This window comes from Phyllobates terribilis, unplaced genomic scaffold (genome assembly GCF_046119375.1).
Source record: "Phyllobates terribilis strain yellow unplaced genomic scaffold, ASM4611937v1 Scaffold_7__3_contigs__length_470593459, whole genome shotgun sequence".
Lineage (NCBI taxonomy): Eukaryota > Metazoa > Chordata > Amphibia > Anura > Dendrobatidae > Phyllobates > Phyllobates terribilis.
In genome coordinates this window covers 131,569,407-131,585,251 of record NW_027362767.1, presented here as the reverse complement: position 1 = coordinate 131,585,251, position 15,845 = coordinate 131,569,407, and the positions used below count along the sequence as shown (strand labels likewise).

Genomic DNA, 15,845 nt, shown 5'->3' with positions numbered 1-15,845 from the left:
GTATAGACTGTGTGGAGGGAGCATGCCGGTGTATAGACTGTGTGGAGGGAGCATGCCGGTGTATAGACTGTGTGGAGGGAGCATGCCGGTGTACAGACTGTGTGGAGGGAGCATGCCGGTGTATAGACTGTGTGGAGGGAGCATGCCGGTGTATAGACTGTGTGGAGGGAGCATGCCGGTGTATAGACTGTGTGGAGGGAGCATGCCGGTGTATAGACTGTGTGGAGGGAGCATGCCGGTGTACAGACTGTGTGGAGGGAGCATGCCGGTGTATAGACTGTGTGGAGGGAGCATGCCGGTGTATAGACTGTGTGGAGGGAGCATGCCGGTGTATAGACTGTGTGGAGGGAGCATGCCGGTGTATAGACTGTGTGGAGGGAGCATGCCGGCTTAGCAGTTCCCCACTATTCATATTTGAGTTTATGTAGAAAGATTTGCTGAACGTTTCAAAGTCTTGCCTCTTTGTAATGGCTTAATAACATTGAACTATGGCAGGGTTTCTTATGGATATAACGATGGGGAGGCGCTTCTACCCCCCTTACTAATATACCTGGAGGGGACTTGGTGGGTGCCTTTGTGGCCACTAATACAACGCTGATATTGAACTTCTGAAGCTGTCTATTCCTCCGTAGATTATAATTTTGTTATATGTCTGATTTTCTCATTATAGAAAAGGTGAAGACGCGTAGCCATGTGCCTATATGTGTCGCAATAATGGCAGCATTCAGCGTGATGGTTTGGATATATTCAAAGAGAAGTGGACAAGGTACGTCTCTCTCTAGATGTCTGGATGAAATAAAGGTGATGGGGTCAAAATGACTGGTTTTTGTTATTTCGTTCCTGTTCTTCCTCTGACTATTCCATTTTTTTTTTCCTTGTTAAAATCCGCCATATGTTTCCAAAGAAATGGGCCTTCTTATTTACTGCTATTGTCGATGTAATTTCCCATAATGAGCATGTCTCACAGGGTAATAATGCAGGGTGGCCTAAAGGCCCCTCCCCAGAGGATCCCCTGAGCCACGCCCCTTTGTTAAAGACTATACAAATTATCATATTGGGCGCACTAAATAAAATGGCCCATATCTCTGATAACAAATGGTGGATTTAAAGAAAAATAAAGAAAAACCCAGAATATTCAATGGAACAGCAAAAATAAAATTAGAGCAAAAGCTGGCCAATTTTGATCTAAAGACGGGTCCCTTTAAGCAGCTCCATCCTACAACCCCAGAGCAGAGATATATTCTCCATCTTTTAGAACCGCTTTTAACAACTATTAATAGTACGACTGTCTTGTATTGATTCTAAGTTCTAGCCTGTTTAGTACTCCAGAGCTGCATTCACAATTCTGCCAGTTGGTATTGCAAACCGTTCGCTTTGCTGAGTACTGTTCCCTGAATTATGTGACAGTTCACCTATCTCCTTCCATATTACTATGTAATTTGTGGTGTAAAATCACCAGAGCGTATACTGTAGTCCATTGTGTCTGCAGTGGGCATCATCCTTCAGTACCTGAGGATCAATATTCAGAGCCTTTGCCATTCCCTTGAGGTTTCGTGGTACCCCCTGCCTGTGGCACGGCTTTATATTCCGATACCACTATGCTTGGGGCTCTGCTGGGGGCGCCACTTCACCTTAACATTGCATTGCTAGACAATGCAGTACATAGCTGGCATCAGATAATTTGGGGTCAATGTTTTTGAGCTATGACCTGTTCAGCAACCTGTAGGCTTTAGATATTGGCTTAACAGATCAGTGAATGCTCCCACTGTCTTTCTTTTTACTGGAACTGACTTTTTGAATAAATTAAGTATTTTATACTCATTATGGTAATATACTTTGTTATTCACAGGTGTCGCTGAGAATGAAACCTTGACATCTCCTGTTCAAGATTCAGGTAAGTCAACAGTGTCAGTGAGGTGAAGGGAGTAGGGAAAATCATGAAGACCAATAACACTGTCCATGGAGACCAAAACTGGGAAACCAAATGTTTGAAGAACTGGATATTGTTCTTCTGTAAAGATCAGAAGATCTAAGTCACATATTGGTTGAGTGACCTAAAACATTACTGGATGATCCTCCATCATGGAAGGTCCCCTTTTTGGCCAGTGGAAATATTGGTTGCATCTGGGAAGTACCGTTTTTTTATCATGCATGTTGAGAAGATTAGAAACAAAAGCTAAAATGACCCATAATTTAGAGACCGAACATCAATAGATGAAATATTAGATCAATGACGATGACCTGGAAGTATGCAGTACATAGATGGGTCTGGGTGGCAATTAAATGAAGCAGTGTTTTAGTTTTGAGATATAATATTTTAAAGATGCATGACAATCCTTTGGTCTAATCTTCTCAAGATGCATGAGAAGATTAGACTTGGAAGCTAAAAAGACCCCAAGTTTAGAGAAAGCATGTAGATAGATCAACTATTATATCAATGACGATGACCTGTGAGGAAAGCGAAAGATGCTCCTCAATAAAGGGATCATCCGGTTTGGACAAAACCCTTGGGTATGTTCACAACGTATATGTTACATGGTAGGAATCCAGGGCTTACTCTTGGATTTCTGTTTCGGATATGCCCCAAAATTCCAGGTTGCGCTAGGGCAGGTCCAGAAGAGAACTGGCCTTCTTCATTGGGGGTAATCAACATTAGGCAATCTGCCAGTTGATCAGTGCATGGGATGTGTATTAATGTAGATTTGACACTGAACACATGAGTCTATAGGACACATGAACATACCCTCAATATGGTTTCCTTGAGACCTAACTTACCTTAACTTTCCAGTCTGAGTCCCGAGTGGTGAATCCTACACTGTGCATGGTCAGGAGTTGGATAAACTTTCAACATAATAATTGTCTCTAAACCCTGGAGGTTGTTATTATCCTTCGTCATTTCTCATCGATGGTCAGATCATTGGGTTTTGAATGAACACAAGCCCAAGACACTTACAGTGCATGTTATATATTCAATATAACTGTTGTTCTTCGGTTCTCATTTTAGACTCTGAATGCAGATTCAACAGTGTCTCACATGGAAAAACTTAGTAAGATGGGTATAATTTTCCTTTTTGTATCTATATGTGTTTTACACAACTACTTGATCACTCTAAGATGTCTCTGATATTATTTTCATGTAGTATGAAGACTAAAGAAGAAGATGAAGAGGTAAGTTGCCGAAAGCCAATACGGAAAATGTCAGCTCGATTAAGTCCATTGTGGCTTTTAATTCTATCTGATCGGAAGTTACAACCAAGATATTAAGCCATTTTGAAGTTAGTCATTGACTCAATCAAACTTTCTTGACTTTTGCTGTCAATCTTGACTATGTTGCTCCCATAGTAAGGTCGATTGAAAGCTCTCCATGAAAGACTTTTCACCCAAGCAGTCAGTACCCTGCTCTGTTCTAATGTAACTCCAAAACAGCTGTTTGTAGATAGGTGGCATTTTTTGTTTAACCTTGTTTATATCCTTATCTTTGTGGCGAGAAGACCCGTTAAAGAGTTGAACATTGATTCATACAGTAGCTACTTCCAGGACTCTAGGGAGAGAGATTTTTTTCCTTGTGGAGGAAAGTTAAATTCTGTAACAAATTAGAAAAACCTTTCTATAAGACGAGAAATGTAAATTGCATGACGTAGGGACCCCATTCATTAAATGATGAAGGCTATGAATGAACCTGACCTTCTACCAAAGTGATCTACCCTAGTCTGTACAAATACTATTTCCTTTAGGTAATTTGTCAACTTTATTTTCTAGAGGCCTTAAAAATCTATTTACTACTGATTTATAATGTTGTTATACTCATATAACTTATATAGACCCTATAAAGGTCAACAATGGAGAAATACAAGTGGTCTGTCACAGGTGTGTCAGATGTGACAGACAGTCGCCCTGCAGTTGGTTGCAGAAGATCTCTACGTTTGGCATTACAGACATCTTCTTAGAGGCTGGCTGTCTCTAGGACCCAGCGGCTACCTCCCTCTGACTAATTAGCTCCCTGGCCTGGGTGTATAAATACATGGTGTTTCTGAGAGGGAGGTGCCGGCGATATTCATTATTACTTGTGAGGCTTTAGCAAGAGCAGTACTTCGTCCTCTCTGGAGCTTGAGGCTGTGTGCGCATTTGCCTGGAGTCGGCTAAAGCTAAGCAATTCCCCCCCGTTTGTCTACCCTTGTTGTCTATAGAGTTTAGTGGAGATCAACTAGTTCTTATCTCCTCCCATCCCTAGCCTTAGCCATACGCCAGGGAAAGTCAGGGTGAGGCACTCGTGCGGCGATTGGTGAAGAGCCAATATAGGGACGATAGTTGAGACAGGGTGACACTAGACCGTACTAGGAGGTCTCTACTCCTCCCTTTCCCTAGTGTCTGGGCTCCCTTTCCCTCTTCCCTTTGTGTAGCACTAAGTCTTTCCCACACCTGGCGTGACATGGTCTACTGCTTAGTCTTGTTTGGGTCCATCATTAATCACACTGGTGGTATGACAACAGAGATCCGACATCGAAAAGCACTGGGGCATGCATCCATGGTGAGCGTGGAACAAAAATGGAAGTGCAAGGACGTCTCATTAACAGTCAAAGACTGATAACTGGAATTGCGACTTATGGCTGTGAGGTGGACACTCATGAAAGCAGATAGAAGAAAAATTGATACCTTTGAGTTGTGGTGTTGGAGAAGTCCCATAGATAACTAGGATGGCCAACAAAGATGTTCATGATCCATTAAACCCAGAGATGTCCTTGGAAGGCAAGATCACCAGACAGACCTCTGTTGGACAAGTGATGAGGGCAAATTCTCTAGAAAGGGAAATTATACTATGAAAGGTCAGTGGTAAAAGAAAATAAGGGATATCAAAGGACCATTGGCTGGATACCATCAAAAATGCAGGGGAATGAACATCAACAAATGAAAGAAGCCATGGAAAACAGTTAAGTATGGAGAGAACTGGACTACAGAGTATCCAAGGATCGGACACACCTGAATACATACAATCAAAATACTCATGAATCAATGTATAAATGTTCATCACTCAACTTTTATTGGTATCACAGGTATCCAAGCTCAAAGACGAACCAAGCTGTTGCCACCAGTAATCTGCAACGTTTAGATTTTTTTTTTCAGTGATGATACCTTTTGTATACTGTGTAGATATCTTTTGTGTTTTGACTATAACTTTTTTTTTTTCCCTCTCATTTTATTTTACAGCGTTGAAGTGAAATCTTCTAAAGAGCTGGAACAGCTGGATCTTCTCTCGTCTTCCTTCTTTCGATTCCTAGATCATTTCTTGGAGTTGACTTTTGTGAATGAGAACATGAACATTAAAACTTTCCACAAGTCCATGAAGAATGTATCTGTATAACTGAGATCTTGAAAGTACTTGGTTGGATCAAAAGGCCTCTGACTCTACTGGAAGTTATGGTTGAGGTCAACATTTCAAATAATTTTATAGAAGTCAAGTGCCTTAACATTTTTATTGAAACTGGAGCTTCCAAGAACCAGCTTTGGCCATCAATCTGAGAAACTTTTCAAACTAAAAGAACTTTTTAAACTCAAAGCTACGTCTTTATGATTTTTAAACATTGTCCAGTATAATACCACCTACAGTGTTTTAGAGGAAACCATCGAATCAAAGTACTGTATGTTTTGTGCACGGATAGTGGTGGAAGCCTTGATGCCATCCACTGAGCCACTGTGCCATCATCCGTTTATTGAAGTGTTATATGATCTATCCACCCTCTTGTCTTTCTCAACGTTGTCATAATTTCACAGAATTCATGCTTCCATTAGTGATTACAGCCAGTAGTGTAGGATTTAGAGCCAGGAAAGTGGCTGCTGTTGATTAGACCCAGTTGTTGTAGCACATACCATCACAACATGTATGCAAAAACGTAGAGCAGCTTCAACTAAATCTCGTCCACTCTTCATTTTTCCAAAATTATAAGCCATAATATAGCCTCAGAAATAAGTGACTCCCTTGTAATATCAGCTTTGGCTGTTGAACCTCATATGTGAGACCCACATTCATGTAAGAGCTTTTCCAACTGGAGTCAAAGCACCACTCCAGCATTTTTTGTTTATTTCTTTATTGCAGCATTGGAGTGGTGCTACTAATGTAAGTTCCCTGCTCTTAGTATCATATTTAACTGCCTCCGTCTTCATTAGTTTTCTGCACTGCTCCGGTCGTCTTCTGCAGGTTGTGTCCTGCCGGATCGCTCTAGTGTTTGCCGGGTGAGCCGGAGGTCACAACTCATTGTAAGTCTATGAGAGCCAGAACGAGGCTCTTTAGACCTACAATAAGTGGAGAGTCACGCGGCCATATAACTCAGATGAGGATCACAATGCAACGCATGGACTGGCTGACAGCTCTCCCTACATCTACATAGAAATCCATGCTGTCATGCTCCTGACTGAAAAGCCGACGGCCAGTCCGAGCATTTTGTTGCGATCCTTGTCCGAGTTATACGGCCGCGAGACTCTCCTCTTAGAGAGAAGGTGAGCATTACCTCTGACTTCCAGGCGATCACAAGATAGCAGATCGGAACCGGAGTATCGCTGATAACAGATGAAGACGGTAGCTCGTAAGTGTATTGCTAGGGGCAGGGAAATTACATTAGCGGCACCACTTCAGTGTTGAAATAAAAAAAAAAAACACTGGAGTGGTGCTTTAAAAGGAGCATCCATGTGATGTGCCAAACTTGTACATAATATCACTTAGAGGGAACGTGCAATATATTTTTAATAACTCCTTAAAGGTTTTTTTTTGCCACCAAAAAAGTTGATTTTTATCAAAAGATCCTGGAATAATAATAACTTCCACAATTGTGTTTAAATAAAATGTTCCTGTGCTGAGATAATCTTATAAATGTGCCCCTGCTGTGTACTGTGTAATGGCTGTGTCTCACCGTACAGAGACATTTTTTACTCCCCCCGCCCAGGAGCTGTGGTATGATCAGACCATGCTTCAGCATGATCATACACAGCCATTACACAGTACACAGCAGGGGCACATTTATAAGATTATCTCAGCACAGGAACATTTTTTTTAAACACATCCAATTGTGGAACTTATTATTATTCCAAGGTGTATTGATTAAAATTAACTTTGTTAGAGGGAAAACCACTTTAAGGAAGTGCCTATTTTAGGTCAATTAGATAAATTAATTATCCCTGGAAGCATAGTATTTTTATCTTTCGTTGATTTAGTAATTTAACTGTAAATTATATAATTTTATTTTATGTTATTTTGCGGGATTAGTTGCAATTGTCAGTAGCAGCATTTTGGGGTACAAATAATTTGTTACCAAACTTATTAAATAAATAAATCCCCTCCCCCCCCCCACCCTCCAGCAATTCTTTTCTTTTTTTCCCCCACTATTCATGTGCTATACAAATGAGGTGTTGATTTTATTCTATGGGTCACAGCATAATTATAGTGATATCAAGTTTTAAACAGTTTTATTTATGTTTTATAACTTGTGTGAAATAAATACTGTTTGTAAAAGAAAAATTGTTTTTGTGTCGCCGTAATCTGAAAACCATTCACAATTTACTTATTGTTCGCGAGACAAGATATAGTTTTCAGTGCTAGATTTTTTTGGTATATACAACTTTTTTAACACTTTTTATTACACTTTTTATTTTAAAGGTGGAATATGGAAAAGAAGCAGAAACTCCGGAATTATTCTTAATTTTTAAATGCTTTATTATGCAGTTTGACATATTAATTTTGTTCTATTAGTCTATACGATAATCACAGTAGCCAACTTATGTCATTTTTGTGGTGCTTTTCTACACTCACAAAAATGCATATTTAAAATATTTTTAAAAAAATGTTTTTTTTTTAGGGTGGAGGGTGGTCGGTTATATTCAGGGATTTTTTTTTTCATACACTGTTATGTGAGGGCTTATTTTTTGCAAAACAAGCTGCTTTGGATGCAAAAATACTACTTTTAATCATCTTCTTTTTTTCCTATGCGAGGCTGTAGGAGAAAAATCCAATTATGGTATTTTTTTCCGTCTGGTGTGCACCTTACAGAACAACTAATAATGACATTGTTTTGTAGTGCAGTAAATACGATTACAGTCCTATCTCATTTATAGAATTATCTTAAATTTTTCTACTTTTGCAGAAAAAAAAATCACTTAATATATGTTTTTACTTTGCATCCTGTTCTCAGCCATAACTTTAATTTATAGCGCTGTATGGGGTCTTGCTTTTGTGCATAACAAGCTGCAGTATTTATGGATACCATTATGAGATATGTAGAACTTTTTACTCACTTTCTATTTTTGTGTGACGGAATGAACAAAAATGCCAATTCTTCTACTGTGTTTTTTTTTTTTTTTTTGCAGCGTTCACTGTGCGACATAAGAAAGGATATAGTGTTATACTACATGTCATTACGGACGTGGCAATACCCTATAGGTGATGTTTTTAAGATACTTTTATATCTAAACCATTATTTTTTATTGAAAAAACTGATTTGTGGGGAGGATGGTTGTCTTTGGTTTTGTTTATAACACTTACATTTTTTTTAAAACATTTATTAGTCTCTCATCGTAGTAAACTGCACTGCTTGGGTAGTGCTGTGTATTACACTCTTCTCTCAGTGCTTGAGTGACTTGTAACATATCAAGCCCTGACTCTGCTGAGATCAGATCGGCTGCAGTGTACGGTAAACACCATAGCGACCCATCGGCTGTAGTGTACGGTAAACACAATAGCGACCCATCGGTTGTAGTGTATGATAAACGCCATAGCGACCCATCGGCTGTAGTGTACGGTAAACACCATAGCGACCCATCGGCTGTAGTGTACGGTAAACGTCATAGCGACCCATCAGCTGTAGTATATGGTAAACCCCATAGTGAACCATCGGCTATAGTGTATGATAAACGCCATAGCGACCCATCGGCTGTAGTGTATGGTATACGCCATAACGCCCCATCGGCTGTAGTGTACGATAAACGCCATAGCGACCCATCGGTTGTAGTGTACGGTTAACACAATAGCAACCTTTGGTGCCCCTGCAGGTTCAGTCGCCACAGAGGTACTGCATCTCACCCAGAGGTGTGGGTGGAGGAAGCAGTTCAGGGGAGCTCAGTAAGAAGCGATATAAAAGAGAGGGTGGAACATTCTAGAGGGAGTCTGAGTCTGAGGAGATTGAGTCAGAGGAAGAGTTGGGAGCATGAGCTCTGCAAGAGCTCTGCTCAGGGAAGCGCGGGCCTGAGTGAGAGAGGCCCAGGAGAAGGAGAGAAGGAAAGAACGGGAGCAGAGGGAAGGCTCCAGGAGTGATGAAAGGATCCCAGGGGTATGGGCAGTGCTGGAGGCCACCCGTACGCCCAAATCTACCAGGCGGTGGAGGGATCGAGCCGCAGAGGGGACCGGCCCCTAACTAGTGAGAATTACAAAGTTCAACTAGAAACCGGAGGCTTCTGTACTTTCAGGGTGCAGTTGCCACATCCACACTCAAGTCGCCAAAAAGGTAACCACATAGGATCCAGGGAACTCCAGGTTGCCCAGAAAGATCCGAGGATACCGGCTTGGGACACTGTTTGCAAGGCGCAGGGCAAGAAGGGAGAGAGCCAGCACAGGAAGACAGCTGAGAAGGGCATATAGAACGGGGTCCTGTCAGGCACTCTTGAAATACCTGAGGGATTGCTGAACCCCTGCCTGGTGAACGCAGCGCGACGTGGGAAGTTATGATCTGCAGTTGTAACCAAGAGCAAAGTGAGAACTGTGAGTAAATCCGGAAGACTGCACCCCACTGTCTCTGTGAATTATTACTACTGCGCCATCATCCCCTGCACTACACTGCACCACAACCGTTACCTCAACATCTATAACATCTCAGCACAGCCCTGGGGCTTAGCTCTACTTGTGGAGAGCTGTACCAACTCTGCTGCATTAACAACAGCTCCAGAGGATCTGCTGCGCAGCGGCTGCTCCATCTAGCCGCATACCACAGGTGGCGTCATGAACATTAAACATAAAAACTATAATCATTTTCTACAAAATCCCTTTTATTGACCACTCTGGGTCATGGTCTCCCCTAGCAACGACCGGCCCGGCTACCGAGTACCCCACGGCCCAAGGGGCGCGTCAGACCCATCGGCTGTAGTGTATAGTAAACGCCATAGCGACCCATTGGCTGTAGTGTATGGTAAATGCCATAGCCACCCATCAGCTGTAGTTTACGATAAAGGCCATAGCGACCCATCGGCTGTAGTGTACGATAAACGTCATAGCGACCCATCAGCTGTAGTGTATGTTAAACGCCATAGCCACCTATTGGCTGTAGTGTATGGTAAACACCATAGTGACTCAATAGCTGGATGTCCTTAAGGACAAAAATGTCCAGGAAGGATGGGAAATTTTTAAAAATGAGATACTCAAAGCACAATCGTTAACAATCCCGAAAAGTAGGAAGAATGGGAAGCATTTGTAACATACCTGGCGGCGTCCTTGCATAGTGGTCCATTTCCCACTGTGCAGGAGCGCGCACTTGATCTCCTGTCCAGAATGTCTCTCTGGCTTCCCTCCATGCTGTCTGTTTGTGTCTGTTTCTGCTGCTTAAGGGCGGCGCCCGATCACTTCCTGCTTTTTGTACCTGCTGTGGGTCACACCCCTTGTGCGTCCTCAGCCTATTGCTGTCTGACACTTGGTATATAGCTCAGCAGCTCCCTTCTATCCCTGCCTGAGCATAGTGTTTTCCTTCAGTGTGTGCTTGCACTCTGAAGGTGCCAGGTCCCGTCTTTGTTTCCTTGTCTGCCTTTCCTGGAGGCTGTATTTCCAGGCCTGTCTGAACTTAGTCCTGTATGTCTCCTGCTTTGCGGTATTAGTTCCCGTGTCTGAACTAAGTCCTGTATGTCTCCTGCTTTTCGGTTTTAGTTCCCGTGTCTGAACTAAGTCCTGTATGTCTCCTGCTTTTTGTATCAGTTCCCGTGTCTGAACTGAGTCCTGTATGTCTCCTGCTTTTTGTATCAGTTCCCGTGTCTGAACTGAGTCCTGTATGTCTCCTGCTTTGCGGTATCAGCTCCCGTGTCTGAACTGTGTCCTGTATGTCTCCTGCTTTGCGGTATTAGTTCCCGTGTCTGAACTAAGTCCTGTATGTCTCCTGCTTTGCGGTATTAGTTCCCGTGTCTGAACTGAGTCCTTTCTGTGTTCTCTTGTCTGTCCTGTCTGAACACGCTCCTTGCCTGTTCGTTCCGCCTTCTAGTGGCCGATTTCCTAGACCCGCTCCTGTTTCTGGTCTGTCCTGTCTGAACACGCTCCTTGCCTGTTCGTTCCGCCTCTCTGGGGGCCGTATTCCCAGACCCGCTCCTGTATCCCGCTGCAGTGTCGGTCTCCTCCGTACACTCAGTTCCAGTCTGAACTCTCTCCTATCCTTTACCTGTTTTGCCTCTATGTCCGTTCCCTTCCTTTTTCTGCAGAGTCTGAACTCGTACCTAACTCCTGCCTGTTGTCTCTGTACTCCCGTTTGTGAGTTTGTGGTCCACTCGCTACTTCACTGCAAGTACCCTGTGGGTGTCTGGCTCTGTCTTTCCCTTCCTGTCTGTTCCGTGTGAACAGAGTCCTGTCCTGCCCTGCTTCTGCCCGCTGCTCTGGCAGTCCTGTCCTGCCCTGCTTCTGCCCGCTGCTCCGGCAGTCCTGTCCTGCCCTGCTCAGCCTTGTCTGCACTCTAGCTGTGCTTGCCTGTAACCCTCTGCCTGTATTGTTCCTGAGTCCCGGTGTGTACTGGGTCCTATCCCGCCTGTGTTCCTACCTGCTAGTGCCTCCCTGTCTGCACTCTAGCTGTGCTTGCCTTTACCCCCCTGCCTGCATACCCGCCTGCCTGCATTCCAGTCGTGCCTGCCTATACCCACCAGTCTGTGTGCCAGCCTACCACCCTGTTCCTGTATTCCCCTGTGTGGGTCAACAGCCGTGTCCGGGGTCTGTCCTGGAGTAGCACCTGGTCCCTCTGCTCGGTTCCTCCTTGGTGCACTGGCGTCGTATGCCGTCGTGCGACCCTGGTCGGATCGGGTGAATACTTAGTCACGCCCCTCCAGGCATTCACTCTCCGGCACGGTCCAGTGGAATCACTACAATCACACGCACACGCCGCTTAGCCCGGGCGTGTGCATAACAGCATGCTCAGGCCATGGTTCCCGTTGAGCCCCACGGCCTTCGCCCTCTGAGAAGTTTTCCAGCGAATATATGCATTAAAATAAATAAATAAATTTTTTTTCTCTTAGCTGAGTTCCAGGCGAAATTACGCACCGTCCAGATGGATCTATCAGCTCTCGTTCCTGCGGATCCGCCACGTTACTATGGGGATCCAAGACAGTGTCGTGCATTTGTGGAGCAATGCATGCTACACTTTAAGGCCTACCCTCTCTACTTTCCTTCCGATTGGGCTAAAGTGGCCTTTATGATGTCTTACCTGGCGGGTGATGCCTTGGAATGGATCAACCCCCTATATGAAACACAGGATCCGATCCTCCGGGACCTAATGGCCTTCCTGGTGGCCTTTCTAATGGTCTTCGATGATCCTAACCCGGAGGCTCCTGCTGAAGCTTCACCTCCCAATATCCCGGAGCAGCCCCGATGGGTAATGTGTGTGGGTAGCGCAATAGTCCTCCAGCCCAATGAGACTACTGCCCACCCAGAATCCTCACAGGGTGACTACGCTTTCCGGAATACTTCTCTCAACCTCAAGAGGCAGTCCAGACGTGCTAGACGTAGAGGCAAGCCGTCACGCCAGGGTCTGTCCTCCCTGAGACCTCCTGACCCCAACCTTGAAGTCCCTACTGAAGCTTCATCTCCCTGTATCCCGGAGAAACCCCAATGGGTAATGTGCGTGGGTAGTGCACCAGTTCTCCTGCCCGAAGAGACTTCTGCCCATCCAGACTCCACACAGGAGAACTTCCTGCACCCGGCATCAGATGCTTCTCTCTCTTTAACCGGTGTGCATGTCCAAGAATGCTCCAAAGCTGTGGTTACCTCTGAGTCTGTGCACCTCTACTACCTGGCGGAGGATCCCCTGTTGCCTCCTGAATCCTCCGGGATACCACTCGATGACAAATGGAGAGAGACTTCTCTACACCCGGTACTCAATACTTTGTCCGCTTCGTCCTGTGAGCCTGACAATGGGTACCCCAAAGTGGTAGTTACCTCCGAGTCTCTACACCCCTCCGACCAGGCGGAGGATCTCCAGTTGTCTCCTGAACCCTTCGGGGTGCTACCTGGTAACGAAAGGACAGAGACTCTCCTATACTCTGTACCTGATACCTCGCTCGCTTCGTCCAGTGAGTCCAACCTAGTGTACTCCGAAGCAGAAGTTACTCCCGAGTCTCTACACCCCTCCGACCAGGCGGAGGACCTCCAGTTGTGTTCAGAACCCTTCGGGGTGCCACCTGGTGGTGAATGGACAGAGACTTTCCTATACTCGGTACCCGATACCTCGCCTGCTTCCTCCAGTGAGTCCAACCTAGTGTACTCCGAAGCAGAGGTTACTCCCGAGTCTCTACACCCCTCCGACCAGGCGGAGGACCTCCAGTTGTGTTCAGAACCCTTCGGGGTGCCACCTGGTGGTGAATGGACAGAGACTTTCCTATACTCGGTACCCGATACCTCGCCTGCTTCCTCCAGTGAGTCCGACCTAGTGTACTCTGAAGCAGTTGTTTTCTCTGAGCCTCTGCACTCTTTTGACCCGGCGGAGGACCTCCAGTTGTTTCCTGAATCCTCCGGGGTACCACCAGATAACAAAGAGACAGTGACTTTTCCTCATTATGTACCTGTTAACCCGTCTATTTTTTCCTGTGAGCTTGACAAGATGTACCTCGAAGCAGAGATTACCCTCAAGTCTCTGTCCCCCTCCAACCCAGTGAACGACTGGTCCTCGAATTCCCTGCGGAAGATTCTGGCAGGTCTGAAGAAGAGGGGGCGTAAGGGGGGAGGTACTGTAACATACCTGGCGGCGTCCTTGCATAGTGGTCCATTTCCTGTCCTGCCCTGCTTCTGCCCGCTGCTCCGGCAGTCCTGTCCTGCCCTGCTTCTGCCCGCTGCTCCGGCAGTCCTGTCCTGCCCTGCTCAGCCTTGTCTGCACTCTAGCTGTGCTTGCCTGTAACCCTCTGCCTGTATTGTTCCTGAGTCCCGGTGTGTACTGGGTCCTATCCCGCCTGTGTTCCTACCTGCTAGTGCCTCCCTGTCTGCACTCTAGCTGTGCTTGCCTTTACCCCCCTGCCTGCATACCCGCCTGCCTGCATTCCAGTCGTGCCTGCCTATACCCACCAGTCTGTGTGCCAGCCTACCAGCCTGTTCCTGTATTCCCCTGTGTGGGTCAACAGCCGTGTCCGGGGTCTGTCCTGGAGTAGCACCTGGTCCCTCTGCTCGGTTCCTGCCGTCGTGCGACCCTGGTCGGATCGGGTGAATACTTAGTCACGCCCCTCCAGGCATTCACTCTCCGGCACGGTCCAGTGGAATCACTACAATCACACGCACACGCCGCTTAGCCCGGGCGTGTGCATAACAGCATTTAAAGAAACCAGGATGAATGAACACAGAACTTAAACACATGCTAAAAAGAAAGAAAGAAATATTTATCAAATGGAAAGAGGGAGGCATATCTAAAGAAGATTATAATGCAGTCTGCAGAACCTGTATGGCACGCATCAAGTTAGCTAAAGCTGATAATGAATTAAGACTTGCAAGAGATGTCAAAAGCAATAAAAAAGAATTTTGGGGGTATGTCAAAAGTAAAAGAAAAGTCAAAGATGCTATAGGATTTTTACAGGATGAAAATGGTGAAATGGTAAGAAAGGATGTTGAGAAGGCCGAACTTTTTAATTCTTATTTTGCATCAGTTTTCTCTCATAAAGAAAATGTACCATAAACTGATCTTCACTGTCCTATTAAAGGAATAGAAAAATCCAGGTTATCTGTAAACAAGAAGATTGTGAGGGAATATTCAGCTAACATAAATGAGTTCAAGTCTACAGGTCCAGATGAATTACACCCCAGAGTACTGAAGGAGATCGTAGAATAAATTTTAGAACCACTCTCCATAATCTTTGAAAATTCTTGGAGAACAGGGGAAGTCCCAGAAGACTAGAGAAGAGCAAATGTTGTTCCTATCTTCAAAAGGGGGAATAAGGTGGACTCAGGGAACTATAGCACGGTGAGTCTGACTTCTATACCAGGAAAAATCTTTGAACAAATTATTAAACAACATGTATGTAAGTACCTGGATAAGAATGAAGTGATTAACCAGAGTTAGCATGGGTTTGTAACTAACAAGTCATGTCAGACTAACTTAATTTCCTTCTATGACAGAATCACTGACTGGGTGGATCAGGGAAATGCTGTAGATATAGTATATCTTGACTGCAGCAAAGCATTTGACAAAGTATCTCACACCATCCTTAATGAAAAAATGACCAAGTATGGAATGGACATGGCAACTGTTAGGTGGATTCATAACTGACTTAGTGATCAGACTCAAAGAGTGGTCGTAAATGGCTTCACATCCAGTTGGATGAATGTCTCAAGTGGGGTACCACAGGGCTCTGTCCTGGAACCTCTATTGTTCAACATCTTTATCAATGATTTAAATGAAGGAATTGAGGGTAAACTGATTAAATTTGCTGATGACACAAAGCTAGGAGGGATAGCTAATACTAGAGAAGAGAGAGAGAGGATTCAAAAAGATCTAAATAAACTGGAGCAGTGGGCAGCAACAGAATGGTTTTTAACAGGGAAAATGCAAAGTACTACATCTGGGCAATAAAAATGACAAAAAACATATACAGAATGGGAGGAATTGAGCTAAGCAACAGTACATGTGAAAAAGACTTAGGTATACTAA

General features: G+C 44.6%; 1 protein-coding gene across 2 annotated transcripts in view; it reads left to right on the top strand.

Moving 5' to 3' along the window:
• The window catches only part of LOC141153904 (uncharacterized), a 39,241-nt gene extending 32,398 nt beyond the window's left edge, over positions 1–6,843 (top strand). For both annotated transcript variants that reach the window (XM_073639171.1, XM_073639170.1), the window contains 5 exons: positions 671–766; positions 1,850–1,894; positions 3,005–3,047; positions 3,141–3,168; positions 5,206–6,843. In XM_073639171.1, coding sequence (XP_073495272.1) covers positions 671–766; positions 1,850–1,894; positions 3,005–3,047; positions 3,141–3,168; positions 5,206–5,211 — 218 coding nt within the window. In that variant the 3' untranslated portion in view covers positions 5,212–6,843. The remainder of the gene's footprint in view (positions 1–670; positions 767–1,849; positions 1,895–3,004; positions 3,048–3,140; positions 3,169–5,205) is intronic.
• Positions 6,844–15,845: the final 9,002 nt, after the last annotated feature.